We start from the raw sequence: 14,927 nt of genomic DNA on the forward strand, positions 1-14,927 counted from the left end.
CCGCCTGAAAGAAGACAGCATTAACAAAATTAATACTGAACTTAGCAGTGGCACTTATGCAATAGACAGCTCATTACTATCTATATGCTTGGTTTGTGATCTGCCTGTCTTGGAAGTCGCTTTGGATAAAAGCATCTGCTAAATGAATAGATGTGCTTGTAAATGTAAATGTAAATGATTACATATCACTCATTCAGCCAGAACTGTTAATGGGATCAAAATTAATGTTGCCTCCTTTGGTTGTTCCAGGAAACCATCTGAGGTTTTCAATCAAATTTTTGTTTCATCAGCCCTATTCTGAATGCTATGATACCTTTTGAATATAAATCACAAACTAAAATCATAACGATACGGAACAAACCTAGCGGTTGTTTGGGGTCATTTTTCAATTGGTTTTCAAAATAGGTACTCTTTTCCAGCTTTTTTCTAACCATAGATGCAACAAGTTAAGCCACAGTGTTTAGTGAATTTAACATGGTTTGAGTATTCTGTTCTCTTACTAAGATTTGATCATTAAGAGAAGGTCATTAAGATTGCAGCATTTTAATTTTGGCATGACCTACAGTACATTGTTTTCTTCCAACACTATGGCTGAATATGCTCTTTCCCAAATATGACCTCAAACACACACATACGAAGACAGAGTCCTGTCAACCACTCTGAGATCAGGACTGAAAAAATAAATCTGACATTGAGCAAACGCACTCAGTGATCTCCTCTCGTTCTTCCGATATTGCACCTCGACTCAGAGCAGGAATATTTCTGTGCAAAATGTGTTTTTTCCAGGGGGAAATGAAACCGTCATATTCAACATACTGATTTCAGGGCATGGTCCTTGTGTTCTTATTCACGGTTTTAAATGAGTCACTCTAAAGCGTTTCTGGATGCTAAGGGTGGGGAAGGGATTAGGAGGGGAGAGTGAATAAAATACACCGTGGACACTGTGCTGTGTGTTTATTTGAATTAACCCTGTGCTCCAGAGCTCTGCACATTAATATAAGCTCTCCAGAGAACACAGAGAAGAGGACGAAGAGAGAGGTTGACTTTGAACACAGGTATACATTTGCAGTTTCTACCGGACATATTCCATCAGTGGACTACTGCAAACCAAGGCTATATTTTGGCGAAAGACCTGGCGTGATTAATGACTTAGTATAACTGAGGTTAAGTGTGCAGGCCATTCAATATAGAGAAACACAGACAACCACATATCACTGTATCATGCCATATCAGTCCCTGCTTCTGCAGATAAACTGAGCAAGCTGAGGTACTCATGCTGAATCTGTTCTCTCTTTTTGGCTGATTTTTAAGCGCACTGTTGAAGAGGAGGAAAGTTGGAGGGGGGAAACCATGGCTCTAGTGTGGATCATGCTGCTGTTTTGTGTATGTATTTGTGTGTGTGTTCCTGCTGGATACGATGGAGCACCGGTTATTTCAAACCACAGTGAGCAAGAGGTAAGGCTTTATTGTCTTTCCGAGCTGTATTTAAAATAATAATGTTCTTGCTGGTTTACGAAGACCATTGTTATTATAACTGCCAAAATACAGGAAACATCAACATGAAGGGTCTTAATAGGGTGGTGGACCGTCACAAGTAGCTTCACTGTACCATCTTGGACACTCTACTTTTGATGAACTCCCTGATTACATCTTAGATTGATACTAGAGTCTGTCTTGTGTTACATCTCGAAACAATTCATGGCCATGATGGTGAGGGAGCATGTGTTTTTGATGGTAGCTCACTGTAAGTAATCATGTCTTTTAATTGGAGTGCAATGCCAACTTCATGTTTGTCATTGTTTCTGGTCAAATAGCAGCAAGTTGTGCAATCTTTGTCAATGCAACGTTTCCAAATACACCCCAACAATTATCCCCCCTCGCTAAGATCACATCCTCTTGCCATGACAGCCAACATAATGAGTGTCTGGTTCTGCCTGGCATTTTTATTCATGACCAAAATTATGCTGGGATGTTCTTAGCTGTGCTGTTTAGGAACCACACAGGTTTGGAATCCCGAGGTTTAAATGTACTTCGCATGTCCTATTTGCTAAAGTATGTCCTTTAGTTTGGCAGTTACATGGTAGAGACTATGTATCTACAGTCTTTTATACTTGATTTTCGACCTGATTTCTTTTTGTTTGGAGATGAATAAATGTGCTGATGAGTTGAAGATATTTTTAAACCGAATACATGTTTGATAAATCAACTTTTGGCTTTGATTTCAGGATAGTAGCCCCAGACACTTAATTGCTCTGCTCTGTTGTGTGTCCCATGAGCTTTCTTGTAACTGCTTCACTGTGTCTAGTAATATATTATCTATGGTACACAACATATTTATAATAATTGAAAACAATCAGCCTTTAGTTTTTCTGTATGAAGGAGAACAGACTCTGTCATTTGTCTGTCAAGTGATTCTAATTAAGTGACATACTTAAACTCTCTAAGTGTGAATCAAGATGATAAGAATTAAGATGATATGAGCCTTTCATTGAGGATATCAGCTGAGTATTTATATAGGTAGTTGTTTCATGACATGTTTAAGTTACATGGTGCTTGTGGGTCCTTGGTCACCCTTTCATATTTATTTGCTAATTGGACACCCTATCAGAATTTTGATCAAATGGTAATGTTGAATGCCACTAAAAGGTGAAATGAAACTTTTCCATGAAACAGATATTTGCTAACTCAATAGGTCTTGAAATACTACTTGTATAGACACACAGTGCTGGCATTTCTAACTGTTTATTACTACCCATGTGATGGAAGTATTTTATGTTATTATATCACTGCAATTAAATGGTATACGTCTCATGAAATGACTTGTCTAGACATAAGTGAGGTTAAGTCTACCAGAGTGATTCACACATGAATAAAGAAAAGGGAATTTTCTATGTCATCACGGGAAATAAACATGTACACGCCTCAAAATGACATTTGCTATTACTCAGCCATTAGGACATCATATACAAGCTATTCACGGGCACTGACACAGTTCCACTCAGTTCGCTGAAATGGTACCCATCTCTACTTGTTTCACTTTGTCTCTGCTTTGTATTCTTTGGGAAAGCTTGAGGTGGTGAGCATGAGGATCGACTGTAAAGTGGCATCACGTTTTGCCCACACAATTGTGACTACTGTGGCTCTGAACAAGGCTAACATGTCTAAGGAAGCATTTTTTGACATGGAGTTACCCAAGACTGCCTTCATCACCAACTTCACCATGTCAGTCATATAAAGTTTTACAGAAATGTCTTCTATTTTAAGCACAGAATGGTTCATACCTCTTTGTTCTTGACCTGTTTGACTAAACCAGCCAACAATGTGTTTTTGCTCCAGGGAGACTGAAGGTCGGGTTTACGTGGGTGAGGTAAAGGAGAAAGAAAAAGCTAAGAAGCAGTATGAGAAAGCTGTATCCACAGGGCAGACTGCTGGCCTGGTAAAGTGAGTGAAGAAAAAAGCCAGTGAGCGGTTCAGTGTCTACTCTATGCTGCTGCTCTCATGTTAGTGGGAGTGATGTGTGTGACTGACTATGCATAAATTTCAGGGCTTCAGGGAGGAAGATGGAGATGTTCTCCATGTCAGTCAACGTTGCTGCCAACAGTAATGTCACATTTGTACTTACTTATGAGGAGCTGCTCCAGCGACGTCTTGGCACCTACGAGATGATGATCCGTGTTAAACCCAAAGAGTTGGTTCAGCACTTTGAGGTTCAATATTTATCTTGGTTTCTTAATGAACCCCATGTGTGTAAACAATTCAGCACAGCTCAGTGTTTCATTAGAGCCATCTTTTGCCCCACAGATTGTTGCAGATGTCTATGAACCACAGGGTATTACTTTCCTGGATGTCAATGCCACGTTTATCACAAATGAACTGCTTCCCCTGGTACAGAAAACTGTCACTGATAAAAAGGTGAGATGATTGACAGAGAGTGAACAAGTGTTATGTTTTTATGAGTCCCCTGTATTTTGTCCTTCAACCTATTACCCACCTTTCAGGCACACGTGTCCTTCTGCCCAACACTGGAGCAGCAGAAAACATGTCCTGACTGTGCCAACACACTGATTGATGGTGATTTCTTCATCAAATATGATGTGAACCGTGCAGAGCGTCTTGGTGATATTCAGGTAAGAATGAACTCATAATGAACTCAGAATGAACAGACCTGAAATACTTACAATGGTTAAGTCAAGTTTCTATGCAGTGAGAATCAGCATAGCGAGGCATCTTTTAAACGACTGTTTTGCTACACATCTAAATGATCCTGTGGTTTGTTTATGTTCTTCTTTCAGATAGTAAATGGGTACTTTGTACACTTTTTTGCCCCAGATGATTTGGCAAAAATACCAAAAAGTGTTGTGTTTGTGTTAGATGTCAGTACATCCATGAAGGGAACCAAAATACAGCAGGTAACAGACATGAGAGTGTGACTGTTTAGATGAAATGGCTAAAATAAAAATTTGGTCACTGTTATTACTAATAAGATTTTCACATGTGAATTTATTGCCTCTTTTTCTATGTATGCTGGTAGACCCAAGAAGCACTAGAGACCATTCTAAATGACTTACATGAAGAAGACTACTTTACATTGGTTTTGTTTGATAATACCGTTGATCCTTGGTCACCCTCACTAAAAAAAGCTACACAGGAGAATGTGGAAGAAGCTAAGGATTTTGTCAAAACAATGCAGGCTGAAGGCGGTGAGTCAACAACATTCCTACAAGGGCCATTTACCTTAGTAAACAGATCAAAGAAAAAACAAGCAAGAATCCAACTAGAAAGTGTAGCTAACAGCTGTACTCTACAAAGGAATGCTCAGATAACCAGAGCGTGGAATTTGGCACCACTGTCCAGTTAAAGACTACAGCTACTCTTGATCTAAAATTAAGGAGTCTGCGTGTAAGATGTCTCCTAAACTTTGACTGGTTGACAAATAAATGTCTTTTCTTGTTTTGGCAGGCACCGATATAAACTCTGCAGTCATGAAAGCAGTGGAGATTCTAATTAATGATACGAAAAACAACTTGCTTCCTGAGGAAAGCGCATCCATGGTGGTCCTACTGACTGATGGAAATCCAACTCATGGTGTGTTCTAACTTCATTTGTAACATGTCTTACATGAGCTGGTGTTTTGACCTTCAATGCAATTTTTTGCTATGAAGATCAATGTGTAGCACTGTCTATGTGTGTACAGGTGAGACAAATAGACAAAGGATCCAGGAGAATGTGCATCATGCTATTAACGGGACTATGAGTCTGTTCTGCCTGGGTTATGGCTATAACCTTGACTATGGTTTCTTGGATGCGATGGCCAGGCAGAACAATGGTCTGGCCAGAAGAATCTACGAGGCTTCAGATGCTGCTCTTCAGCTACAGGTGACCCTGATGCGAACACTCTATTCTACATAATACTCCATGGAAGTTCACACCAGGAGCAAATGCATGCAAAGACACTCAAGAGCATCAGATATGCAGCACATCCTTGTAAAGCTAATTTAACAAGTGTTTGGCACCCAATGAAAACTCATTCTTAGCAAAAATATCACGTTCACTTTATGATGAAGATGATCCTGATTGTAAACAATGGCCTTGTATTTAAAGGGTTTCTATGATGAAGTGGCTAGCCCACTATTGTTGGAAGTGGACATGCATTACCCAGAGAACATGGTGAATTCATTAACTGAGAGCCACTTTAAGCAGCTCTTCAGCGGCTCCGAAATCGTGGTCGCTGGGCGTCTGATTGACACAAAGATGAACGGCTTTCTGATTGAAGTGTCTGCGCAGGGGGTGAGAGACAGTTCACATCAGACAAATCAGTTTGCTACCATGAATCCATAGGTGCAGTAGAATTTTACTTGTGAAAGTGACAAACATGCAAAATGCATTTGTGCACAGAGTTCTGAAAAGGTGGATGAGGAGTTCACAGTCCACGGTTGGGCCAGTGCTACAGAGTGGGATATTATATATACTGAGGATGAATACATCTTTGGAGACATCACTGAGCGTCTGTGGGCATACCTGACTATACAACAGCTCTTGGATAAGAGGTCAGCGAGATCTATGTTCCTAATCTGATCAATATGATAGGTTTAATTCAATCTCATAGCAGTAGCGCCATACTGTAATGTTCCACACTTTACACACTATTATTATCAGACACACATAATCTCACCAAGTCTGTGGCAAACCCTGCAGCGAATGCACATGTGTATGATGTTCTCTTTTGTGTTAGAGACATAGGCACACCTGAGGAGAGGGAGAATTTTACTGCTGAGGCCTTGGACCTCTCCCTGCGTTACAGCTTTGTCACCCCACTCACCACCATGGTGATCAATAACCCACAGACTGACAAACAGGGAGATTACATGCTCATTGCAGACAAACTGACTGAAGGTATGTGATAAAAGGGCTGATTTTCTGAATATTGGGGTTGTAAAGATACACAAAATTCATAGGTTGTTATATACCATAATTTTGGGGTAATGATTTTGTACATTTTTCTTGGTACAGCAGAGGGAAAAAAAAAGAGATGCTAGCTGTCTCTTAAAGCTTTTTAAAGCAAGAACATATGCCATTTTTAAAGACATTGATTGGTCTTAAAATCAAAACTCTAAGGCTGTTTATGGAACTCAAAACCACGTACTGAATATCCAGTGCAAGTTCATCTCTACAGTCAGAACAAGATAGCTTTGGTCTGTTTACTTTATGACGTGAGGTGTTACTTAATCTAATGCTCAGGACTTTGACTAAAAATAATCTACATGGCACTATAATGAAAACATCTTCCATAATGACTTGTCCATGTTATTATACTCCTGTTGTAATTTTCACAGATCAGAGGCAACCTACAAGTCAGGGTAAGTTTGTATGACTATGCCATGAAAGCATATGGGTAACACTTTGTCAGTCACCTTATGCAATAAAAGTATATATTGTGCAACCACTCCTGTGGTATAAGATTTTACAGAAGCCTAAAAATCAGAATTTAATAACAGAAAACGTAACAATCACAAAAGGTATAAAAATGCTCCTCTAGGTTACTATGCTCCGCCCACTCCTCAGCTGACCCAGCATTCCAACAGGTACAGTCAGTCCATCAATTTTGGTGAGTTTCAGCTAAGTTTGTCTTCAAGTAAACATCATTTCATGACTTAATCACAATAATGTAATGGCACAGAATTATCTAACTAAATCACCTATGATGTATGCAATGTAATATCCGAAGCTGGTTCAAAGTTTCCAAAACACGTGTGTGTTAATTTACTGTTCAACTATGACCGACAGCGGACGGAGATCCACACATTATTGTTGAGCTGCCGGAACAGAACGATGCTCTCTGCTTTAATGTTGATAGCACACCAGGGTCCATCTTCAACCTGTTGAGGGACCCAAAGTCAGGTGAGAACATGCTTACCAGTTTAAGGCCGACATGTTCACTGTGCTATATTCTCACTATGGAAGCCAAAGCGGTCTCTCCGTCACATTCACAATAATCTAAAACATTAAGAATAAAGGTCTGATGCCCATTTGAATGTTGTCCCACAGGTATTTTTGTCAATGGGCAAACAATAGAAAATAAGAAGGCTGACAGGGGCAGCCAGGTGAATACCTATTTTGGGCGTTTTGGGATTATTCATGAAAATCTGGGTGTCAAACTGATGGTGAGCACAAAGGAGATTGTCATATCTGAGAGTGACGAACAGATAAAGCTCGTCTGGTCTGATACCGCCTCCATCAAGGGACCAAAGTGAGTGAAAAAACTCATCATTGCCATATACATATATACACACACACACACACACACACACACACACATACATGCATACATCCATACATACATACATACGTACATAAATATATGTACTCAAAAGACTTCAATACTTCACAGATGTTTTGATTCAGTGTTGGTAACCTCCATCCTGTAAGAACATATTCAACAGCTGAATACCAACCCTCCTTCTTTGCACAGTATGGATGTGCGGCTCACTAAGGACCGGACTCTGACAGTGACCCTTAGGAACTCTGTGAAATTTGTCATCATCCTCCACAAAGTGTGGGAAAAACATCCGTACCATCAGGACTTCCTGGGCTTCTACACCCTGGACAGCCACCTCCTCTCCCCCTCTGTTCATGGCCTGCTTGGTAACTTCTGTGTGAAATTATGGAGGAAACCATCAAAGACACCTGTCTATGTTGTACATAGTACAACTCAGTCGAGTAAACCATAAAGAGAACTGTGGTTAAATGTCATAGTCATCACTTGGCTGCTTTTGTATTCTCACTCATGCTGAGTCTTTCTCTCTGCAGGACAGTTTTACCATGGTGTGAAGTTTGAGGTGAGTGATTTATACGAAGGGCAGGATCCAGACAAACCAGATGCCACCATGTTTGTGAAAGGACATGAGCTCAGAGTGAATAGGTATACTCAAACATATGCTACTTTCTGTCATTTTCAATACATTCAAGAGTAATTGCATTCAAGGTTAAACCAGTGATAACCCAGTGTTACATGATTCTGTCTGACTAGAGGATGGAGGCGAGACTTCAGACATGACATAAAGAATGGAGAGAATGTGCCCTGCTGGTTCATTCATAACAATGGCAAAGGAGTCATCGATGGAACCGTCTCAGACTACATTGTCTCTGGGCTCTTTAAGACCATCTGAGTGGCAGCATTAATTATCATCATTAATTATCACTCTTATTCTGAGAGTAGAGCATTATCCTTCGGTAAAATCCAGTATAATCATTTTAATATCAAGCATATGATCAAACCCACAAAATACTGGGAAACTCTTGGCTAACAAAAATATTAAATAATAAGCTGAAAATGAAAGATTTTCTTCTGATAAATACAACTTAATTTACCAAATAAACATTGCAGTAATTGATTCGGCTTTATCATCGTTATTGATTTGTTGTAATTCCTGGCTACGGTTTTGAGTACAATTTTGCTTGATCCCAAAGTGCATTAAGTTAAAGGGGTTGATGGTTGGTTCCACACATTCCTGCATTTTTACCAGTTTACATTTACATTTTACATTCATGTCCAGCAAACAACTGTTTACTGGCAAAACAACTGATAGTCCCATCTTTTACTACCGTTGTCTTCGTGGGGCACTATCCTACATTGAGATGCGAGGCACCTTGTGAGCTTTTCTTCTTGCTCACTCACTCTTTCGCTCAACGTTAAGCCGTCCTCGCGCATTCGTAAGGATGTCTCCGAGTTGCCTGCATCAATCAACTTAACCGATCTCAGTCGCGTTTTTCTGAAACTGTGGCTTATACAAAACTTCTATTTTCGTATCGATACACTATATACAACAGGACAAAAAATATCGACCTGAAAAGGGACTAAAATCCGTCACCACTCGCCACCTCAACACCAGACAACACTCTAATAGACATTTCAGACAAGCGGTGCCTGTACAGCAAAGCAGCCTGAAGACGTAAGAAATTCGTTTACCCTGAAGCTGAGAATCCAGGTAAGGCTTAAATGAACTCCTATAGAAGGTTCAAGAACTCTACCCTGTCGCCTTGCTCCCGCCCCAATATTCAACTCAAATCTATCCTTGAGTTGGGCAAAGCACCATGGGTGCTGTGTGAAAGTGGCGCTTCGATACTGTTGACACCGCGTGTTCTTGTTTTCAGATCGTTTGGATCTAAAAAACATAAATTACTTGCTGAACTCTTTCGACTGGAGACTGATTTCCCAAAGCGATTCAAACGCAAATGGCAAAAAGTTCTTTCTCTCTCTATTTACGCATTTCAGCCGCCTAACTACTTGGTCTACAAATTACTTGTTGCTCTAAATCTTGCTATGAAAGGCCTCAAAGCGGGAGGGGGTGGGGGTTGGGGGGATGAGGTGAACTACTGAGTTTACAGAAAATATCGTCTGTTAAATCACTCTGTCACATCATTCTGTGTAATGTTCCAGGTACTGATTGCAGCTGTGCTTCTGTACTGTCTGGGCTTCTCTGTCACTAAACCATGCATTTGATAAAATGTTTTCAAATAGAAAGGAAGAAGAAGAAAAAAAAAACATTTATGGGATTTAAATTTGAATTTCAATTTATGCCACTACAGGTAGCCCTAACATGGAGCAAACACACATGGATCTCATTTCTCATAATTCTTATAATATTTCTTATATTCTTATAACGTCATATGGAGGCACAGGTAGGTGTCCAGGATAAATGTCCTTTTCTGATAAAAATGACAGAAACAAATACCAAAATACTACAAATTTAGTCACCATAACAACACAAACAGGGCTGTTTGGCAGGTACAGAGAGAGGAAGCAAAAGGTAGAGTAGATAAAACAGGCTCTTGAATATAGCCACTCTCTAATGTGTTTATGTGACCTCAATTAAGGCTACAGAGTTAAACTATTACCAGAAAAAGGAACACATTTGATCTGGAACATAGATGTATTTGCAGGTCCTACGGGACAGATGTCATCAGTGGATTCACAGAAGCTAAAGTTGCTTTTTGCTAAAGATCTGGCACTGAAATAATTTAACTGGGGCGGAGTGTGTGGGCTGTTTAGCAAACAAGAAGCCAACACACAAGTTCATTAAGGTCATGCCACCCTGGTCGATGCTCCTGAGGGTACAACTAGCACACAGAATCACTAATCATTGACCTCTTCTTTCTCGTGGTGTTGAAGTGTGACTTCAGGTGATCAGCGGAGCCCTTGTCTTCACATTTCACCTGGTTTTCATAGAGGTTATTTAACAAAAACAAAATTCACAAGTGTTTTTGTATATATTTTTATCCCCAGTAAGTTGTGTAACATACTATCAGTTCGTGACCACTGACACAGACAGAGAAAGAGTACAACTACGCTACTTTGTGATGGAAAACAAACTGGAGTTTTCACTGAGAGCAATACAAAATACACAGTTGCAATGACAAATGAATCTTGACCAGAAACTGGAGAATTAGACATGGACAACTGTCTAGCTGGAGAGTTAGACAAGAACAACCATGTGTACTGCCTGCACAGAGGGTGTGAAACGCTGGCGTATGACCCGAAACACGACGGTACCATAGATGATGAGGTATCTCTGTCAGTGCTGTAAAGATTTAAGATTTTACAAAACATGGATCATAATTGCACATGTGTGTTGACTTGTTAGAAGCTGGAGGCAGGAGTTTGCCGTCCAGGGCCTGGCCAGTTTGACTGTAAAAGATATTACATTTCCTGTCTTAGGAAATGAAATATCTTCGGAGACTTCGCCAAGCATCTGTGAGTGTAGCTTACTTCACCATCCAACAGCTCTTGAACAAAAGGTAAGTGATCCTATATGATCCTAATCCTAATAACAAGAATACATCTTTTAGCAGTAAAATCAGAGTCTGAACGGATACCTTTGTGTTAACCTGGGTCATTAACTTATGATTTGACGGTGAACATTTGGTAAGATCTGTGTAGGGTCATGGAGCACATCAACAAAGATAAAGATTTAGATTGTGCATTTCAGTGCAGTATTTCACAGAGAACACAATCAAAAGCTGGGATCTGTGGTTGTCTTTCTTATTCTCACTGTTGCCCTCTACCGGCCAGTCACGATCTGAAGTTTGAGGCGAGTAATCAATATAACTACAACAGAGGGCAGTGGACAGAGGTTCAGAACCACCAGGTATGCACAGACATACTTGAAGCTGCATGTTCTTTAATGTATTTTAGACTATGATTGACTTTGTACAGTTTACAATTTAAAGTGGAGTAGGATTTAAATACCTGTTTTTTTACGTGCACAAAAAAGATATTTTAATGTGGGTGACTTGATGTTAACCTAACATAACATGACTGTGTCTAACTACGCAGTGTCAGTGAAACTTCAAACAGAATGTGAGAAAGAGAGAATGTGACCTACTGGTTGATTCATAACAATGGCAAAGATGTTCCAGCTAATACCATCAGTTCATACTCTCGTGCCCATTACTATATATTTAAGAAAACAAATCTTGGAAATGAAGTCATAATCCATTTTAATGTATAAAATTTAAGCGTAAGACTGTGGTACAAAATGAACAATCAGCATGACATTAAATTTCCAAAATATGAAAGAAGTACACAACATATCATCTCTCAAGGACAAAGGCCTTGATTCGAACTCGCTGGAGAAACTGTTCTCCTTCCAGTCTTAATTCTTAAACACAGCATTCTCACTTTACAGTTAAACAATTAAACAAAGAACTGGATTCAGATCCACACTTAAGCTCAGTTCTTTTGAAATTTCTTAAGAGTCTTAACAGAGTTTCAATCCACATGCCATTTTGTGTAGCCTTAGTGTCCCTCCAATCGGCCTGGCAAACTATTTGCCAAACACACTGCCTGCAGGAGGTTGGGGCTTTTCCAGAGCAGTCTCTGCTCCTGAACGAACTCCACTGAACACAGAAGGTGCCACTTTTCCCATACGCTCTGCACACAAACACACACGCACACAGAAAACGTATGTCAGGAGCTTGAATGCTTTTACACATATAAAATACACCAATAAAATGGGTCTGTCCACTTTCAGAGAACAGATCTCACCAACTTAAAGTAAATAAGAAGAATCTTAAAAGCAGACTGTCTGTTATTCTGTCTGAGCTGTGCTGGTCACCTCCCTGCCCTGGGAACAAGGCCAGAGACACTGGGCTCAGTCCCTCCTTGCCCCTCCTGTACTTACAGCACTCACGCTATAGAAGGAGTGGAAACACTCTCCGTTTCTCTCTAACACACAGGCGTTTCACTACAGACTCACAAATTTAGGAATGTGTCAGGTGAGATTAATCAAAACCTCTAAAAGACAGCAGTCCCAGTAGTTATGTTTGTCTTTGGTGAATTATTTTTCAGGGACAGCAATATATTCACCCCACTGTTATGTCCAGTAAGACATAAGGGAAAAAAAACAAACAAAAAATCTAAAGATGTAAAGGAAAATGAACTCACCACACTCAATCATGACCTCATATGTCTTGCTCTTGACTTCACCCCTCAGGCCCAGTTTACTGCGGGCTCCTTTCAGGTCCTCCTCCTTCACCGGTGGACGCTTCTTCTTCTTAACTTGTCCTGGCTAAAAAAAAACAAAACAAAACAAAAAGGAATGAATAAAGCAGAATAATTTTAGTTTACAGTACCAGTCTGGAAATTTCGATCGATTGCTGTGACTTGCTATTTCTGTATCAGCTCGAGTACTTATTATTGATTCATTTTTCTACATTTGAAAAGGGCATCAGATCACTTGAACGACATTCATGTTAGCACTTAAGATTGAACAGAGCATAGAACCTCCGTACCTCAGACATGGTGTTGATCCGTTGCTCCTGATTCCTGTCTGTGACGAGTTGATTGTATGCCTGGTGGACCCTTGTTTGTCTAACCAAATATATACCCTCCTCTTAACACAGCAATCATGCTGTTATTCACTTTTGGGATCCTATCTCTTTTCCCTCTCTCTCTCTTCCTCTCTGTTGTCACGATGTATTATTAGACCTGACGTGAGTGATAGTACAGCCCTGGGTGGGGGCTCCATGTTTTCAGCATGACCCCTCTGAACAGCTGAACGAATAAAATACAAAACAACCCCTCACCCCACCATAAACCACTCCAACAGGCCAGTTTGCCCACAGTTCTGTAACGGTGGTATACCATTACAAATCTGTCAGAAACCTGGCGTTTGTTTCCACAGATATTTGGCTGGTGTTTCCTGTTTGGTAGAATTCCCGTGTTTTTATTTGGGCAATGGGACTCTTTAGCTATTGATAGGATTATTTAGTGATTGTTATTATTCTAATCAGTGGCCATGGTCAAACAGAATATGAAAGTTTTATATTATATAACTAAATGAAATAAAGGCAATGAAATCTTCCATGTGCTCTTTGCAAGGATAGGGAAACATATTCCTGAATTGTATTAATCTTTTTTATGGATTCAGCCTTGTTCATATTCTCCAAAACGTCTGACTGCATATTTAGAGATAGAAAGTATACAGGGGGGCAGAAAATTATTAAGTAACCATTTTAAATAGTTCCCTTATTTCATTAAGCATGAGACAGGCGTATTATTTTAAATTCTTAGATCATAACGGAGTATAGGTTACACCCTTATTTTAAGCCTTGGCACAGACTTTTAGGTGACGTTCACATAAGAGGGTGTATGACATGAGAACATCTGTGATGCTTTGACAAAACCTCAAGTCATACAGAGAAACATTTAAGTGGTTTCACGAATGCTTTATAATCCAATCTTCTCTTTTCTGGGATGGTGAGTCAGCCCCTGTGAATGAATGAGGACCATCTCTGTGCGTCGGAGTTGAGCGAAGCTGCGATAAGAATAGACGCTGAGTCAGTTCGCTGAGACTGTTCAACAAACTATGTGACTCCCAAAACTCCCAAAGGCCAAAGGGATGGTGAAGTGCCGAGGGCTGGAGGAGACTCCGGGCTCTGTCTGTGACAAGTGTAATCGGAGGTAAGAAATCACTGGTCCTTCCCATTGCCACTTGACTACAATATATTTTTTCCCTGTAGTCATATTTGTAGTGGGGGTAGTGCCATAAAGCACACTGACAGCTGTAGCACCATATCCCTGGTGGTCTAGTGGTTAGGATTCGGCGCTCTCACCGCCGCGGCCCGGGTTCGATTCCCGGTCAGGGAAGTCAGCTTTTCTTGTAATTTGTACCCCATTATGTTATGGAAACAAAATTCAATTCCCATTGCAAATAGGAAAACAGACCTTCACCCAAATATCCCAGAAGACAAAACTTCTTTTGACAGTTTATTGGAAAAGGCATATAGAATGATAATGTAAGTTCATTATTTGTCAGTAATTTTTTAATTATCTAGTAAAGTTCAGTACTAAAACCCCTCTTTCCATCGCGCTCTCGATAATGACATTTTCAATTCTGTTCCACCCTTAAAGCCTCATAGGAGACAAC

General features: G+C 40.0%; 2 protein-coding genes and 1 non-coding gene across 3 annotated transcripts; 2 read left to right on the top strand and 1 right to left on the bottom strand.

The window, feature by feature from the left end:
• Positions 1-1,350: 1,350 nt before the first annotated feature.
• Positions 1,351-8,681, top strand: LOC115815423 (inter-alpha-trypsin inhibitor heavy chain H3-like). The gene is made up of 20 exons (XM_030778377.1): positions 1,351-1,455; positions 3,068-3,222; positions 3,337-3,441; positions 3,545-3,707; positions 3,802-3,912; positions 3,999-4,127; positions 4,293-4,409; positions 4,532-4,700; positions 4,960-5,085; positions 5,195-5,376; positions 5,602-5,787; positions 5,908-6,047; positions 6,233-6,393; positions 6,834-6,857; positions 7,037-7,105; positions 7,285-7,398; positions 7,546-7,747; positions 7,970-8,142; positions 8,308-8,419; positions 8,528-8,681. Exons 1-20 carry the CDS (start codon positions 1,351-1,353, stop codon positions 8,664-8,666), a joined length of 2,682 nt encoding a protein of 893 aa, XP_030634237.1. The 3' UTR covers positions 8,667-8,681.
• Positions 8,682-12,323: 3,642 nt separating this feature from the next.
• On the bottom strand, positions 12,324-13,299 carry mustn1b (musculoskeletal, embryonic nuclear protein 1b). The gene is made up of 3 exons (XM_030777730.1): positions 13,291-13,299; positions 12,944-13,067; positions 12,324-12,430 (listed from the first exon to the last, which is right to left on the bottom strand). Exons 1-3 carry the CDS (start codon positions 13,297-13,299, stop codon positions 12,324-12,326), a joined length of 240 nt encoding a protein of 79 aa, XP_030633590.1.
• A 1,276-nt stretch (positions 13,300-14,575) lies between these two features.
• On the top strand, positions 14,576-14,647 carry trnae-cuc (transfer RNA glutamic acid (anticodon CUC)). The gene has a single exon. It is a non-coding gene; the product is annotated as a tRNA-Glu (tRNA).
• Positions 14,648-14,927: the final 280 nt, after the last annotated feature.

This window comes from Chanos chanos, chromosome 6 (assembly GCF_902362185.1).
Source record: "Chanos chanos chromosome 6, fChaCha1.1, whole genome shotgun sequence".
In the NCBI taxonomy this organism is placed as follows: Eukaryota; Metazoa; Chordata; class Actinopteri; order Gonorynchiformes; family Chanidae; genus Chanos; species Chanos chanos.

Bases quoted from the DNA above. Each gene is read 5' to 3' on its own strand.
- mustn1b (XM_030777730.1), bottom strand. The intron at 12,431-12,943 runs GTGAGTTCATTT...GTTTGTGTGCAG, and splicing joins TGAGGTCATGATTGAGTGTG to AGCGTATGGGAAAAGTGGCA.
- LOC115815423 (XM_030778377.1), top strand. From the start codon at position 1,351: ATGGCTCTAGTGTGGATCATGCTGCTGTTTTGTGTATGTATTTGTGTG. The intron at 4,128-4,292 runs GTAAGAATGAAC...TTCTTCTTTCAG, and splicing joins AGCGTCTTGGTGATATTCAG to ATAGTAAATGGGTACTTTGT. The intron at 4,410-4,531 runs GTAACAGACATG...GTATGCTGGTAG, and splicing joins AGGGAACCAAAATACAGCAG to ACCCAAGAAGCACTAGAGAC.